The sequence below is a fragment of the Anabrus simplex genome, chromosome 1 (assembly GCF_040414725.1).
Source record: "Anabrus simplex isolate iqAnaSimp1 chromosome 1, ASM4041472v1, whole genome shotgun sequence".
NCBI classification, from domain to species: Eukaryota; Metazoa; Arthropoda; class Insecta; order Orthoptera; family Tettigoniidae; genus Anabrus; species Anabrus simplex.
In genome coordinates this window covers 912,008,683-912,026,836 of record NC_090265.1, presented here as the reverse complement: position 1 = coordinate 912,026,836, position 18,154 = coordinate 912,008,683, and the positions used below count along the sequence as shown (strand labels likewise).

Here is an 18,154-nt window from a genome sequence, read left to right as displayed (position 1 = left end):
ACCACTCAAAGTCCCTTCTGTCATTGTTATGGACAATGCACTTCACCACTCCATAATAATGGACAAGACCCCTACTTCGAGCGCCCGTAAAGAACTGTTAGTGGAATGGCTGCAGTAAAGAAATATCCCACGCATATGTGTATGACTAAATTAGTCGACGAGGTAGCGAAGGAACAAGGGCACGAGGTTATTAGGTTGCCGCCGTACTACTATCTCTTCGACCTCATTGAGTTAGTTCGGTATGGGGTGAAGTAAAACATTACGTATGCACTAATAACAAGTCCTTCACAGTTAGTGAAGTGGAAGGACTGTTCTGGGAGAGTATTGCTCGAACAGATGCGGCTTTGTGGAGGAAAAAAGTTAGCCATGTCGCAGCATTCATTAACTCAGCAATGGCAATGCATGGCATCATCAGTGACTGTCAGGACTTGATGATCTGCCTAGACGACGATGACAATGACAACGAAGGCGACGGTAGTGATGGCAGTGATCTGGAGGATATCAGGTATGAAAATAAGGTTTCTGAATTTTCGTAAATTTTATAGATTTTGCTTGAAACCTTTTGTGTTAGCACCGGAGTATATTATTCTAACATTTATTGTAGTATTTAAACTGAGATTCTTGTCGGCTGATTTCTTCAGTATTTTCTAACATCGCCATAATGAGAACTTCGTAGTATATTTATCTCGTATCATTTTGTGTGATGAATAATCGGTAAGTTGAAAGTTCGATTTTTGTCGGCCGATTTCATTTGTATTGTGCATCATCGCGATGATATTAAAAACGTTTCTCCCATGTTTTTAAAAACTCGCGTGTCATGCAATCAGCTGTTGTTATGGCAGCAACATTGCTTCGTGTGCCACTGCAGTGTGACCAACATTGTGCGCAGCTGTCATGTGCAACCTTACGCCAGCCCACCTATAGTGCCCGGCAAGCAAAGCTTTGACCTTGACTGGCACGTATCAAGCCCGCAAGTGGCTAGTGCCAGGCACACAAAATTTCTCCCGGCCCCACCCGTAAACAAACACACTGCATATCCTACTTTCATCATTTCAAAGTACTGCCAAAATACTGTAGACAAGAATACTCACCCTTTTTCTTTGATATGGCTTCTAGAGAGATTTAAATTGTGTGTAAATGCTGATCGAGCTAGCTTTGACTTCTTGCTCAATGCTACTCTTTCCACTAAAGCATCTACATCAGCTCGTAACTTCAGAAGGATGTTGCTCTGCATTACCATGGACTGGTAGACTGCTTCCATTGATGGAATGTACATTTTACCTCTACAATAAGAAATTAGTTAAATTTTACAAATTAATTCTGATGATTACATTACAAGAAACTATCCACAATTCCTGTAGAAACAAGTACAAAACATTTTATACAAAGACAATAACGTCTTAAATATCTGATGGTGTCCAACTGTTTTAAAAGGATATGAAAATAAGATTTCTTAGGCCTCACAAATATTGTTAGGATCACAAGAAAAGAAGAAAACAAGAGGTGACTCAGGGAGGAACCTGGCAAAAGTAAGTGAAAGCAATGTCAGACAATCTTGTGATTGGCAATTTGTGGTGGTGGTGATGGTGGTAGTGGTGGTGGTGATGATGCTCTCTCAGGTTGAATGCCCCTGTGGGATCTTATTCAATCTAGTTTAGAAGTTACGGCTTACAATAAAATAGGTAGTTTCAAGTTTGATTCCCATATTTGCATAAGGTTTTCTTTCTTCGTATAAGATCTAGGGTGAGGTTGGTTTAATTTCTCAAGAATAACTGGAGGTTAACCTAAAATGAAAAATAAGGACTCTTCAGAGGTAAGTTTAACTGATTGCAACAAATTTACTTCACCAATCTCATAACTCTACACCAGCAGTGGCCAAAACTTCCTCCAGCTATTTGAAGAAAGTGTGTGGAGAGGGACGGATGCTGACAGTCAGGGCAGGCAGAGATAAGCAGCAGGTGTGTTTGTGGTGAAACCAGACTGAGAAAACAAAATGTGTGTTCATAGCCTTCATAATTAAATATAACACGATGACAAACATTACAACAATATGACAATGAAAGTCAAGTTAATTAATCCATTTAAGAAATTTTTTGTTTTTGCTAGGGACTTTACGTCGCACCGACACAGATACGTCTTATGGCGACGATGGGACAGGAAAGGCCTAGGAGTTGGAAGGAAGCGGCCGTGGCCTTAATTAAGGTACAGCCCCAGCATTTGCCTGGTGTGAAAATGGGAAACCACGGAAAACCATCTTCAGGGCTGCCGATAGTGGGATTCGAACCCACTATCTCCCGGATGCAAGTTCACAGCCGCGCGCCTCTACGCGCACGGCCAACTCGCCCGGTTTAAGAAATTTTAACGCAATAACTGAGAAACTGTACTGATCGTGACAATCACAATACCAATATTGCCATTTTCTGCCTTTGGACAAAAATAACCACAAACCTGTCTTAAGGTTTATTGCTGTAAAAGTCTCATGGCGTGTACTTTCGTGGACTTTACGGCTTGTCTACAACAGTTATTCTTGCTTCTAAGACAGGGCATAATGGATCTTTCTCCTGAAAATGCAGCAAGGGCCGTGGCATTAATGGAGGATTGGTGCAGTATATGCTGTGTGGTAAGTTACAGGCATGTCTTATTCTAATGTGTACAGAACTGTTATAAGGTACTGAGAGGACAATACCTACACCAGAAAGCCCAGTTCTGGTCATAGGAGAAGCACTGCTAAGTGCAATAATCGCTTTCTCGTAATGCAAGCTCTTTGCGATTGACACACGGCAGCTGTGGAGGCCAGAAATTGTTTGCAGCAAATACGGGGCACGAACATCAGCAATACGATAGTAAGGAGGAGGTTTTATCATGGATAGGATAGTGCTAATGGACGATTTCAATGTGACAGTTGGACAATTTTTTTTTTTTAAAGAATTGGTTTTACGTCGCACCGACACAGATAGGTCTTATGGCGACGATGCGATAGGAAAGGCTTAGGAATGGGATGGAAGCGACCGTGGCCTTAATTCAGGTACAGCCCCAGCATTCGCCTGGTGTGAAAAAATGGGAAACCACGGAAAACCATCTTCAGGGCTACCGACAGTGGGGCTCAAACCCACTATCTCCCGGATACAGCTGCGCGTCCCTAACCGTACTGCCAACTCGCCAGGTCAGTTGGAAATAGAACTGAAGGATATGAATGGATGATTGATAAATGTGGGGAAGATATGGAAGCTAACAGGAATAGGGAAGCATTTGCTGGACTCATGTGCTAGTATGGGATTAGCAGTTACAAATACATTCTTTAAGCATAAGGCTATTCACCACTACACATGGGAGGGTAGAGGCACCAAATCCATAATAGACTATTTTAACTTACTTTGAATTCAGGGAAACTGTTAGGAATATGCACGTTTTCTGGGGATTTTTTCATGATACTGACCACTATCTGATCTGTAGTGAACTAAGTATATCAAGGCCTAGGACAGAGAAAGTGAAATCTGTCTCTAGATGGATAAGGGTAGAAAATCTCCAGGACGAGGAAATTAGACAGAAGTACAGGGATAAGATTAGTGAAAAGTTCCAAGCAATGGACAGTATGCAGGTTCAGGATACAGAAACAGAATATGGGGCATACAGGCATGCTGTAGTAGAAACATCAAAGGAATGCCTAGGAATAACTGTGTGTAAGATGGAAAAAAGTGAACATCTTGATAGAATGATGAAGTGAGAGCAGCTTGTAAACATAAAAAGAAGGCGTATCAGAAATGGCTCCAAACAACAACTGATGCAGACAGGGAATTGTACATACATGAAAGAAACAGAGCAAAACAAATAGTTGTTGAATCCAAGAAATCATGGGAAGATATTGGTAATAACCTGGAATGTCTAGGTCAAGCAGCAGGGAATCTTTTCTGGACAGTAATAAAGAATCTTAGAAAGGGAGGGAAAATTGAGATGAATAGTGTTCTGGGTAAATCAGACATAAAAGATACATATCAGCCTGCCAAGCCCACTGAAATGCATGCAACAATTGACCCTATGAGCGATATTTTTACACCATTCGTAACAGGCACTGACCGCATAAGGAATGGTATTACTGGCATCGCTCATACCTCAGTCACTTTCATATCGTCAAAGCCAAGTATGAGACTGAGACTATTGTTCTCAATATGGAATTTTTCTTTTTTCTTACAAAAGAAAAATATCACATGAGAACATGTTTACTTTTTTGTATAATAAGTTTATTGTCACTAGGATACATATACTGTTCTCTTCAATCGTCCTTTTTTTCTATTCTCGCACTTGAGAAACCTTTTTTATTCCCTAAAAAGAATCACACTTTTTTTAAAAACAATCTACAAAGAATATATACATGTTTCACACCAATGACTATTGGTGATGTTTCTTGGCGCCATATTGGAAGTCTTTGTGTGTTAATACGTCCATTGCTACATCACAAGTCTTTAAAAATCCCGTCCACTGGTACCTTATTCATCATAAACTAAGCATGCAACAATATAAGCAGGATAAGTATATTAACACAATTTATAGATCATCGTAACTCCTATTATTTTATCTATATATTAAATAAGATTACTGAAGGTTTTGCCGCAATTAGGATATCGGACCTACAACAATTATCCCCCCTAAAACCTTCAATATCTATCCTGGATCTTCCTTTCTCTAGGTCTTAAATTATATCTTGGTGTCCTGATATCTATGTCTTCATCACTCTTATCCACCAAGGGAGGTATCGGTGTGTGTTGATCCTCCCTGGAGTCCGCATTCTTCTAGGGCCCCTTAGTGTGTGTCCACTCTACGGTCTCTCCACCTTCTTGTAGGGGTCGAGGTAACGCCTTAAATTCCGATGTATGCACTTTCGTCGGCGGTATAGTCTTCAGGAAATACACATCCACCTCGAAAGGTCCGAGCCACTTTGGAGCCATCCCAGCGTGGAACTTTTGAAGCTTGTTGCTGAGGGGATGGTTTCGACAAAGAACTAGTGTTCTAGGTCTGAACTCGCTTTCCTCTGGTGCATCGTTGTTCTCGGCTTCTCTCCTTGAATGCTGTTCGGCTTCGCGGTGTGCCTGTTGAATCTGCTGCTGGTTCTGCACATGCCATATATCAGGATCCTCCCACTCCTCTCCTTGTCCATGGATAAAGTTCCAGTCACCAGTTCTCTTGATTGGATGTCCAGGGAAAAGTTCTGCAGGTAAGTGGAAGCAATGCCAGGACTCAGCTTAGGGCCCCGTGGTCGCCAACCCTTGCTCCCAAGTTCTGAGCCCCCAGGGCCCCTTTTAGTCGCCTCTTACGACAGGCAGGGGATATTGTGGGTGTTCTCTATTGACCAAGTGAATCTGAAACATCTCTTTAGCTCCTGGTTTCTCTGTTCGGTGGGATTCGCCTGTGGATGGTAGATCGGTGTCATCCAGTGTTCAATTCCCCACTCCGACAAAGTTTGCAACCACTGTCTCCAAGTGAACTGACTGCCATTGTCCGTGAGTAGACATAGAGGATACCCATACCAACTGAAGACTTCCGTCCTTAAGAGTTGTACGGTACGTTCCGATGTAGCTTCAAGGATGGCAAACGCTTCCACCCATCTGGTGAATAGATCAGTCACCACGAGGATCCCGTTTTTCCCCCGAGTTAGTAGGATAGTGTCCCATAAGGTCAAGGGCGAGGACCTCCCAAGGTTGATGTGGTCGGCGTCCTCTCATGCTGGCGCTCGCCTTTTGGTTTCTCGCTTTAGTGCACACAGATTGCACAGGCTTGAACATAGTTCTTGATTTCCTGACGCATGTGTTCCCAGAAGAAACGTTGCCGAATCGAAGAATAGGATTTCTCTTGATCAGAGCTTCTGGATTATCAAGGTATTTGTTCAAAATCCTCACGGTTTGCGACTTAAGAATGACGATGACCTAAGAAGAACCAGGCAGGTGGGAAGTATACTTATGTATGCCGTCTTCGAGTCGGAATTTCTTGTAGCACATCTTAAACTGAACTGGGACAGATCGACAATTAGTGCTGTGTTTAGTGATCCAGGATGCCATTCTGTTACAGGGCATGACCTCAGTCTACCACTTCCTTATTAAATCTAAATTGATCTCATTATTTCCTCACCGGATAGCAAGGAGCACAGGGTCACTTTGAGACCTCTTAGCTGGCCCAGGAATCTCTCCCTCTCTCTAATAAATTTGTGGCTGATTTCTGTCCATCCTCAGGATTTCTTGATAGACTGTCCACAGCTTGATTGGCTATGCCAGGACATGACAAATTTCGAAGAAAAAATTGGCAAGGATCAAGGCTCATCACATCAGTTTGGAGTTGGTTCCATAAACTTGGTTCAACCACTTAAGTGAAGAGTTGTCTGTAAAGAGCCTGAACTTCCTTCCTTCCTTCCTTCCTTCCTTCCTTCCTTCCTTCCTTCCTTCCAGATAACCTCTGAACTTCCCGACAGCCCATACAACTGCTAATGCCTCCTTCTCGGCTGTACAATAGTTTCTCTCGGGAGCAGAAAGTTTCCTACTGGCATACTCAATTATTATCCTTGCCTTCCTTCTCTCTCGTGGAACAGAACAGCCCCAAGACCGATGTCACTCGCATCCGCCTGCAAGCAGACCTTCCGGGTTGTATCCAGATAAGCTAGACTTGGAGCATCACAAACAATCTCTTTAGCTCCTGGAAGGCTGTTTCTTCCTTTTGGGTCCATTTAAATGGTATGTTTTTATTGAGGAGGTCGGTTAGTGGAGCAGTTTTCGTTTCAAAGTTTAGTACAAAGCTACTGTACTACCCAGAAAGGCCTAAAAATTGACATACCTGGCATTTTGTACGAGGCCTTTCCTGTTCCAGAAGGGCCCTGTTCTTCTCAGCTTGTCTCTCCAAGCCCTTGTCCGTCAATACATGACCTAGGTATTCAACTGAGTTTGATGTGAACTGACACTTCTTGACTTGGCAGGTAAGTCCATGAATCCTCAACCTAATATTCTAGCTAGGTGTTCCAAAGGGTCCGAAAATGTCTTGTTGTACATGACGATGTCGTCCAGATAGATCTGGCAGAATTCTCCTGTGTATCCAGACAAGACTTCATCCATCAGACGCATAAAGGTGGCTGGAGCATTCTTAACACCAAATGGCATGACTGTGAATTGATAAGAGTCCTCTTGGGGTGGAAAAAGCAGTCATCGGTCGAGACTCTTCTTCGACTTCTACTTGCCAGTAGCCAGAGTTCAAATCGAGGGTAGTGAACACTTTTGCCCCACACACTTGCTTTATCAGATGGCACAGATCTGGCATGGGGTAGGTATCTGATAAAGTCTTTTTATTTACCTGATGTAGGCCCACACAAAGTCGGTAATCACCATTTTTCTTCTTAGGCAGTACTATTGGAGAAGCCCATCCTGATATTGAAGGTTCAATCAATCCTTGGTTCTCCATTTCCTTGACTTTTTTTTACTATAAATGTTCGTTTATCTGGGTTAAGTGGGTAGGGCCTTTGTTTAACTGGGGCATTATCCTTATAAATTATTTTATGTTTTACCGCTGTGGTAAATCTGTTTCTTTCAGTAATGACCGCAGGGAACTTATTCAGCAACTTCTCAAGGTCTTCCTCCTCCTCCGCAACTTCTCAAGATCTTCCTCCTCCTCCATCCTCAACAGTCCTGTTTTCAGTTCGGCCAATACATGGTGTCTAAAGTTTCCGACTCAAAGGCTTTATTTTCAACCCATGCCAACCTAATTCTGTTTCTATTAACAAAGAATATTTCATTGGCTGTATATTCTATCACTACCCCATATTTAACTAAGAAGTCGTGTCCTAATATTATGTCAGGTATCAAATCCTTGACAACCCTCACCGGTATATCTATGACTTCAGTAGAGCACTTGGCATGAAGCTCGAGTGTCAAGGATAGCGACTGAAGGCTTATCATCAATTGTCAAGTTAATAGCTGGGTGGAGTGGATTAGGTTTATCATCACTAAAGAGTTGACCAATATGTTTACCTTCTAGCCAGGTGTCATGTTTCTGGGATTTCTTCATTCTTCCGGAACCCTCCTTACCTCAACTCGAACGGTCCCAAGCTAGTTTTCCGGGCACTGGCCTTTAAAATGGCTGGTCTGCTCGCACTGGTAGCATTTCCGGGGTCCCTCTGCTGCTGAGGTTTTCGTTTTCGAAGTATGGTAACTTGTTTCCTCGTCTAATTTTCCTACAATGTGACAGAGCTCTTCAAAGGTCTTGGGTGGTGTCACCTTAATATGTGATCAAACCTTATCATGTAGCAGTTCAATTATATAAGGGATGCTCATATCAATATTTTCCCTTTTGTGGACTTGCTTAAAGAGCTGGAGTTTTTTAATTATGAAAGCTCCTGCTCTGATTTCACTGGATGCGTTTCAGTTTGGAACTTTTTTTTGTACCGAAGTTTGGACAGACTCCGAGTCAAATCTCTGGACGAATTCTTTCTTAAATTCCTCCCAGTCGAAGCTGAGCCCTTTAATGTTCTGTCACCAAGTCCCTGCTGATGCTTTTAGCTGCTGGCTGACAATTTGCAAGTATATTTCCGTAGGTATATTTGCCCTGCTCCATACAGACTCCGATATCTTTAGAAATGCTTTAGGACACTCCTCGAGTCTTCCATGAAATTCTGGTAGGCTGTCTTTGATTACTCTGAGATCGACCGGTATCCCAAGGGGGAGGTCTATACCTCTGCTAGGTTGACCACTGCCTGCAGAAATGTTTTTCTCCAGGGTTAAAATTTTTCTATTAACCTCAGATTCAAACTTTGTAAATATCCGGCCTACTTCAGTTTTAAAACTTTTGGATTTCCGCTCAATTTCTCCAATCTTCTCCTCGACTTCGTTTTCCAAGGTGTGCATATCACTTATTACTTTATCTACATCTAATTCTATGCTGCTGATTCTGTCATTAATTTTTGAAATATCTTCTTTCAGATCTTTGACCCAGGAACTGATTCGGCGCTTTATTTCTTGAGACTGGGCCTCTATTTTCCCTTCGAGTTTTTCAGATTGGGTCTCGATGTTTTTAGACTGGGTCTCGATCAAAGTATAAGTTGTGCAAGCATAATGCTTACCCGGTCGTTGGTTTCCTTCTCCGAGGTGACTTCGAAGTCGAAACTGCCTGGGTTCTCCTTGTTTTCTATCAAATCCTGGCGCAGCCTCTCTTGTAACTCCGCCTTGTTTCCAGCCATCAGTAAACCTCGGGATGCCAGCGCCTTCCATAAAATCACCATGGTCATTTGATCAATCTTCATCGCTGAGTTTTGAAAGTCCTGTCATGCTTGCCAATTTATCGTTCTCAATATGCAATTTTTTTTTTTTCTTCCAAAAGAAAAATATCACACGAGAACATGTTTGCTTCATTGTATAACAACTTTATTGCCACTACGATACATATACTGTTCTCTTCAATTGTCCTTTTCTATTCTCGCACTTGCAATATCTTTTTTATTCCCCCCAAAAAATTGCTCTTTTCTTTTTAAACAATCTACAAAGAATATATACATGTTTCTCACCAATGACCTATTGGTGATGTTTCTTGGCCCCATACTGGAAGTCTTTATGTGTTAATACGTCCATTGCTACGTCACAAGTCTTAAAAAATCCTGTCCACTGGTACCTTATTCACCGTAAACTGAGTATGCTAATACATAAACAGGGTAAGTATATGGATGTTATACGTCCAGGGACACAAAACATTAATATATTAACACAATTTATAGATCTTCGTAACTCCTATTATTTTATCTATTGTAATAAATATAATTATTGAAGGTTTTACCACAATTAGGATATCGGACCTTTGACAAGACTGGGCAGTGAAAGTAACAAATTCATTCTAGCCCATACTAGAAGACATAGACACTATATCTCACCAGCAAAGGCATATATCAAGGGAAAAAAATGTTCGCCGTACTGGGAGACTAAGGGATTAAGAGTAGATTATTAAAATCAATCAAAGGCATTTTTGTTGACAATTGGGCTGAAGTGAGAATTGACAGTAGAATGAGTTCTTGGATCAAGGTACTTACAGGGGTTAGACAAGGTTGTAATCTTTTACCTTTGTTGTTGATAGTTTACATGGATCATCTGCTGAAAGGCATTAGGTGGCAGGGAGGGGTTCAGTTAGGTTAAAATGTAGTAAGCAATTCGGCCTATGCTGACGATTTAGTCTTAATGGCGGATTGTACTGAAAGTCTGCAGTCTAATATCATGGAATTTGATAGGTGCAATGAATATGGTATGAAAATTAGCTTTTTCAAAACTAAACTGATGTCAGTAGGAAAGAAATCCAAGAGAATTGAATGTAAGGTAGAACAGGTAGGGAATTTCAAGTATTTAGGATGTGTTTTCTCCCAGGATAGTAGTATAATAAGTGAGATTGAATCAGGTGCAGCAAAGCTAGTGCAATAAACTCTCAGTTGCGATGAACAATATTCTATAAGAAGGAAGTCAGCTCCCGGATGAAACTATCTTTACATCGATCTATTTTCAGACCAACTTTGCTTTACGGGAATGAAAGCTGGGTGGACTAAGTATATCTTATCATTTTAGAAATAACAGACATGAACATAGCAAGAACGATCACTGTACAAACAGGTGGGAACAATGGTAGGAGGGTACTCGAAATGAGGAGAGAAAGGGTAAGTTAGGAGTGAACTCGATGGATGTAGTAGTATGTGTAAACCGGCTTCAGTGGTGGGGGTCATGTGAGGCAAATGGAGGAGGATAGGTTACCAAGGAGAATAATGGACTCTGTTATGGAGGGGTAAGAGACGTAGAGGGAGACCAAGATGACGATGGTTAGATTCAGTTTCTATCGGTTTAAAAATAGGAGGTATAGAACTAAGCGTGGCCACAGAACTAGTTACACATGGAGATTTGTGGCGACGGTTAGTAAATTCACAAAGGCTTGCAGACTGAATGCTGAAAGGCATAATACTATAATGAAGAAGTATGTTGGGTTGTTTTTAATATGCAATTTCTTATGAACCATGAAATACTATGATACTTTCTCCAGTGTAAGATGAGTTTATCTCCTAATTCATGAGACAATTTGCAGGTTTCAAACTGCAATTCATCTTTTATAACATTACCTTAGGATATACACTACAAATGCAAGAGCCTAGCATACATTTTAATTATGATTATACATACTTGATCTTTTCTTTGCAAGACTCCTCCAACTGAACCCACTGCAAATCAAGAGTCTCATTAACTTGCTGTAATTGGCTCTCAACATAATATGCCAAGTGCTTTATATTGGCAAGATAACGCGCATTCATAGGATCCAGTTCTTGAGCCTGAGCTAGTTGTAGATAGCGTGGATTATTCAGCTGTTGATCTCGTGATTTAGCATCCTCCACCCAAGAGAACACCTCTACTTGCATTGCCATAAGTGCAGAAACCTCTTGGATCTGAGCTTGTGTTGTTTCACGAAGTTCTCTACAGAACTCTGCCATCCTATCTGCTTTTTGACGAAGTAATGCTTTCTCTTCTGGAGTGCCAACCTACACATAAAATCAAAATCAATACCAATTTAAGAGATGGGCAATATTAATTATAATAGGAAATAGCTCATTTCTTCTTCGATTTGCATATGCTTTGGAAAATATTAAGATTACTTTTACTTTTGCATGAATCTGTCATTCAATTTGACAACCTACAAAATGACAAAAAATTTAAGCCACAGATGAATAAAACAGTGATTATTTAATTGTTCACAAATTAAGAAATTATGAGAAATACATTGACATGTGGCACCAATGGAAGGAGGTTTTTTTTTTGCTAGTGTTACAGCTTCACCTGATTCTCTTTCACAGCAAGAAATAAATTTCATATTTAAGCCCATATTTAAGCGTTATGGCAATTTTTGGTAAAAACTTCCCCCTTTACAATACACTTCATTTTATTCTTTTCAGAATAACAATTTCCAAATAAAATGGGACATGTTTCATCCAAACAGCGACACCTTCTGCTATAATCATAAGAAAAATATATGTTAAATGAGACTGGGTAGTTTTAATGAGTGTTCTGTCGAATGCTGTTTAAAAACATTAACCTTTGTCAACTTGCTATGCATGCGATTAGAACTGGTTGCGAAGCGTTAATTTTTCATGCAACTTTCTTTTGGAAATAAAAATAGAATCAGCCTACTGTCAAATAAAAACCTTGAACTTTCATCAAGACCAACATATCACGATTTTAATCACTACTGAGCTCTAACATTTCTACATTCCAACTTTACCAGTATATTTGTAGTGTTTGAAATTTTGACGAATGATGTAGCCTGAGTGAGGATGCTGATTTTAGAGGTGGAATTAGCAGTTCATAAAATGAAAATGGGGAAGGCACTAGGGATGGATGAAATAAGTGTAGAAATTATAACGGCTGCTGGACCTATTGGACTACAATGGGTATACAGATTGTTAAAGTGCATATGGAAACAGAAATGTGATCCAGAACACGGGTGAAAGGGATTAATAATACCAGTCTTTAAGAAAGAGGACAAAAAAAAGTGTGTGATAACTATAACTATAAAGGAATCACACTCTTATCACAAGTGGCAAAAATACTGGAAACAATCTTAGAAGGGAGGAGGAGAAGGAAGGTAGGAGAGTTGCAAGAGGAACAGTATGGCTTTAGAAGTGGAAGATCTACAGTGAACCCAACCAGCATGAGGTAATTAATGGAAAAGAATAGGGAATACGGAAAGGATCTGGTCATGACATTCATTCATCTAACAAAGGCATACATTAATGTTCCTAGGGAGAAGGTGAGGGAAACAATGGTCAAAAAGAGATTGGGTACACGAACTGTGGAAATAGTACAAGCAATGTAAACAAACAAAACAAAACTGTGTAAGCAGCGTAAAGACTCCGTTTGGAAAAAAAAGAATAGTTTAGAAATGAAACTGGACTAAGACAGGGAAGTGTGCTGCCACCTATTTTGTTTCTAATGGTTATGGACAAAATTGTAGAAGGGACAAAGAAAGCATATGGGAATAGGGAGATGAAGTTATTACTACTTGCAGACAATATTGTGGTCTGGGGAACAAACAGCAAAGAAGTACAAGATCAACTTGATGTACTGAATGAGAAAATTGAAAAGTATGGTATGGAAATAAGCGCAAAAAAGCAAAGTAAGACTATGGTGACATCAAAAGGAGAAAGACAAGGGAAAGTCATTGTGAAAATTGGCGGTCAAAGCCTTGAAATTGTTGACAGTTTCAAATACAGTAGAAGTCCGACAGTCCAATACGTTCGGGCCCGGCCCGGTGCCGGATTACTGAAAATGCCGGACTATCGGGCGGTACCTCTTACTACGATATAGGTTAAGGCGTACAGCGAAAACAGCTGTAACACGGCGTTTTGCAGTAAAATGTTGATTGGCACAATCATAACTTAATAACACACTCCTATTTTCAAACGTGTTGTTTCTTATTGCCATTCCATAATAATGTCGGAGTTCATCGATATTTTTTTCTGTAAGTCTTCCTTTACCATTTAGAGTATTTCAATCTACAACTTATCTTTTCCTTCTGTCCGCTTCAGTTTTTGAAGGCATGTTCCCATCCGTTTTTAATCATGGCCCATACAAAACATTTTTGAAATCTGTTTTTTATCATATGGTTAGCTTTCCAGTACTCAGTATAGCACATAGCCTGAATATTTCCAGAGATAGAGATATTTAAGTAAGTCAGTGCATAACAAATGGATTGTATCAGATACATTTGCACTATTAATTTTGAAATAATAAAAAATACACTTCGATTGGTTTCGACAAATAATGCATCGGACTGTTAACGAGAGATCATTATTAAGAGATAACATAAAAAATCCTGGAATGGTGCCGGACCATCAGGCGTTCCGGACAGTTGGATGCCGGACTAATGGAATTCTACTGTACCTGGGGAGTGAATTAATGCAGAATACACGGCTGGAGATGGAGATTAGCAAGAGGGTGCACAGGGCAATGCATTCTAACAGAGTGTAAGAAACCTTGTCTGGAATAAGGAAGTACCAAGGAAGTGTAAAGAGATAATGTGCAAAATGTATTCAAAATCCACAGCCTGTCTCCAGTCATTCGACCGGGTCAGGAATGGAATGAATGAAGCCCCCATCTAGCGGCAAGGATAGGAATTGTGCCGGCTGCCGAAGCCTGTCGCACTCCTCTGGGGCAATGATTAATGACTGACAGATGAAATGAAATGATATTGGAGAATGTTGCTGGAATGAAATATTACAGGGAAAAGTGGAGTACCCGGAGAAAAACCCATCTGTCCAGCACAAATCTCACATGGAACCCAGCGGTGAGAGACTGGTGCACTGCCACCTGAGCCACGGAGGCTCTTACAAAATGTATTATGCACCCATATTGACCTATGCAGCTGAGAATTGGGCAATGACACGTAGGGAGTAAAGTAGAATTCAAGTCAGTGAAATTCAATACCTAAGAAGTACGATAGGAAAGACACGAGAAATGAAGAAGGAAGGAAGGTTGGAATGAAAAACCTAAATGAGAGAATTGATAGGAGTAAACATGTAAAGAGGAAACAGTACCAAAAAAGATGGAGAAGTTTAAGGGAAAGAGAGCAAGAGCAAGATCTAGAACAATGTGGATTGATTCAATAACGAGGAGTGCATTAGGAACCTGGACTGGGACAAAATGATGGAAGAGGAATGGTGGAAGGAGAGAGGAAGGTGGAGAAGTGCCATAAATACCCAGACCCAGCAGGAGCTGGATAAGGGGAAAGGAGGAGCAGGAGGGGGAGGAGGAAGAATAAGAAGAAGAACTACTACCACCATCTGCAGAGAGGCGCAAAACATATATCATGCATAGTTCGTGGAAAATAATTATTCAAAAACTCCTCTCTCAGCCTAAATGCAAAAACGGGCTGATGTACTTGTAATTGTTCAAGGACTGTGTTGATTTTTAGGAATTATGCTGAAGGTCATGTACACAAACATACCATAGAAGTATCAGAATACCGGTCTACTGATCCATTCATCCACACTCCTATATTTTCTGGGCTCATATCAATTCTACTGTTCTTTCATTTCAATGATAACAGTTCCCTACCTCTAAATCAGCCCAAAAGGAGAACCAAAGGACCATAAATTAGTGCAAAGACTGTAAAATCATCTGTGTCCACCACCACGTTTTGTGAAATACCACACAAAAAATTTATTAATTATAAAGATTGTATGATTTTGTGATTTTTCACTTTTTTCATGTAAGATTTAGCCATTTTTTTAAATATGATGTATTATGTGCCACTACATTAATTTATAATGGGGTTCATTTATGAGCATGCAAAAACCTGAATTGTGGGGTATGTCAGTGCTTCGAAAACCCATATACTGAGATACATTACCCTTTCATATTAAACATCTCCTAAAAATCATAAATATCTACAAAATCTTTTCAGTACTGGCATAGAAAGTTAACTTCCTGGTAGATACATAGGCACATCTTGATTTGTTATTTCTAGGTAATAACTGATATTATTTGATTCTGTTGTAAAAATTCACTATGAAGATTCATCTCACTTCATACCCAACCCGGTAGAGAAATGGCACAAGGGTTGGACATATATTTATAGGCACCAAAGTATTGAACCTTCAAATAATTTTGGCTTTCCCCGTCTTTTAAGATTACAGTTACACTACTCTCTCTCAACCGTTTTACTCATAAGCGCGTTTTTCTTTCTTTTTCTTTCATTATTTCTGTTCTAATTCCTAATTCATACCACTAGAATCCGATACCACAACCCCAATCAACTGTTAACTCAACTTTTGGGTAGCCCACACATTATTATTGGTAAAATTTGATACTCTGATACTTCTATCTTAAAAGCTGATAATCGTTTCAAAAAAAAAAGAGAGACAACATGAGCCCTGGATCAACAGTATGAGTACCTAATTAACAAATTATGGCTATGTCATATTAAATCCTGCATATCTTCAATCATTCATTCATTCATTCATTCCATAAGGCAAGGAGCTACACAGTCTACTGTAGATTTCATGAAATATGTAACAACAGACATGATAAAGCGCATTGCCCCAGTAAAAAATGTTGTGTGTAACGTATTATGTAATGTTTTAATAATATTTATGGAAGATATTCTGCTTGTCATTTTTGTTCAGGCCTCTGTCAACATACCCTCTTTTAAATAACTTGTGTCTAAGGATTGCCATCACTGATTTTTTTTTAAAACTACTCTTCTCAAAAGAATAAGATCATTATTTTCAATTATTACTAGCCTAATTTAACTGTTTAATGCCCTCCCTTAACCTATAGATAAAATCCTATATAAATTTGCATACACTAAAAACAATGATCTACTACATATTCTAAATATACCACACACACACACAGAATAATTCTTAAAACAAACATTATTGCATATTTTACCTACTTCCCAATTGAAAACTAGGAATGTTAACATTCAATTCTATTAATCACAGGTATTTTGCACAGATACAAGAGCTGCTTCTCAGGGAATCCAATATGGCTGCCAACAATTAAAATATTTTTCAAGTGACTAAAGAGTTTGAAATTTATATGGAGCGAAGGCAGTAAAAGTCATAAAAATTTATAATAGGATGAGGATACAGATCACATACAATAAGTTTAAAAAATAAAGCTGGAACTGAAAGACCACGCATGTAAAGAAACATACAATATTAAGACAACAAGCTCTCTCTGTTTGCTGCAGTAAATATGGTAGTAACTTGTACTTATTTATTTTATTTAACTTATGGCAAATTACACAATATATTGCACCCATAAGCGAATTTGCCTAATTTAATTCTTAATTAAAATTGAATATTTCACATTGAGATACCACAGTGAGGCTGTGAAACTACCAGTCACAAAGGAACTTTCTGGCGCCAGCCTGACGGCGAGAGAATCCACGAAACTCTTCTCCAGACACGACCAGATTGTAAACCACCCTTCAAATAAATTTTATGACACCGCCTGGGAGTGGTCACTTGCTGTCCGCTCTCACAAGGAAAGCACGCGGTGAAGCCTGACCTATTTAGCTAGGACAATAGAGGACCAACGACTGTAACCGCCAATTCGTGGGAGGAAGCGGAGGTACTACGTTTTGGAAGAGCGCGAAAGTCTCAGCCAATCAGAATATTCTAAATTTGAATGTGTTGTCATACCGGGAGATCTACTATCAGTATCTCGCGATCTGAAGCCCGAGGTGGTAGTGAAAAACAGTGTCCTAACTTCGTTGTAATATTTGGTGAATTATCAGTGCCAATCTGTGATTAATCAGTGCCTAATTAATAAAATTCAACTTCAAACGGAGGAGTAAGTGAACCCAAGAGAAGGAGCCATCATGGATGAATGAGACCATCCACCGGAAGAAAATAACACCAATGACGCGCATCATCGTGTGGATTATTCTATGATCATTTCCCGCGGCGCAATATCACATGTGAGTCGGACAGAATTTAGGAAGTTTCGAGTATAAAATTTGAGAACCATAACCTACGGATGTACGAGAAAGCGCTCCCAAGGACTAGATTATTACGCCACATCCCTTCCACGGAACTATTTTCCTGGTGGTGGGGGAAAATTTTATAAAACCCAGCGACCACAGGGCCGAACTCTCATTGTGTTTTGAGTAACTCTCAGTCAATTCTCAGTGTTTGAGGATCAGTTATTCTCAGTTATTCTCAGTTATTATCAGTTACTTCTCAGTGTGTTTTGAGTAACTCTCAGTTATCTCTCAGTGTGTTTTCAGAACTCTCAGTCATTCCAAGTTATCAGTGTTTTGAATCGTGTATTCTAGAATTCTCAGTGTTTGAGTCACTCTCAAGTGTTTCTAAAGTTCTCAGTTCACAGTTGTTTTGAATACTCTCAGTTATTGTCTTGAGTACTTTTAGTGTTACTTCAGTATTCTCAGTGAATCTACGTTTTGACAGAGTGACAGACTGTTCAGCAAAATGCATTTTAGTCAGTTTTATTTTGGCTGGTAAGAAGGCGATTAGACACTTGTAGGCATTTAGAAAGCCTTGTTGTATTTACGTGAGAGAATAGCATTTCAGGAAATGAACACTTTCACAGACTTTTACTGGAAATGCAGGGAGTGTAGGGAAGAATTACACTTTCAACTTAAA

The 18,154-nt window shown here is 39.8% G+C and overlaps 1 protein-coding gene across 2 annotated transcripts in view; it reads right to left on the bottom strand.

The window, feature by feature from the left end:
* The window catches only part of LOC136857740 (nuclear pore complex protein Nup214), a 232,325-nt gene that overhangs the window by 53,107 nt on the left and 161,064 nt on the right, over positions 1 to 18,154 (bottom strand). For both annotated transcript variants that reach the window (XM_067136629.2, XM_067136630.2), the window contains exons 11-12: positions 11,172 to 11,524; positions 1,092 to 1,283 (exon numbers count right to left, since the gene is read on the bottom strand). In XM_067136629.2, coding sequence (XP_066992730.2) covers positions 1,092 to 1,283; positions 11,172 to 11,524 — 545 coding nt within the window. The remainder of the gene's footprint in view (positions 1 to 1,091; positions 1,284 to 11,171; positions 11,525 to 18,154) is intronic.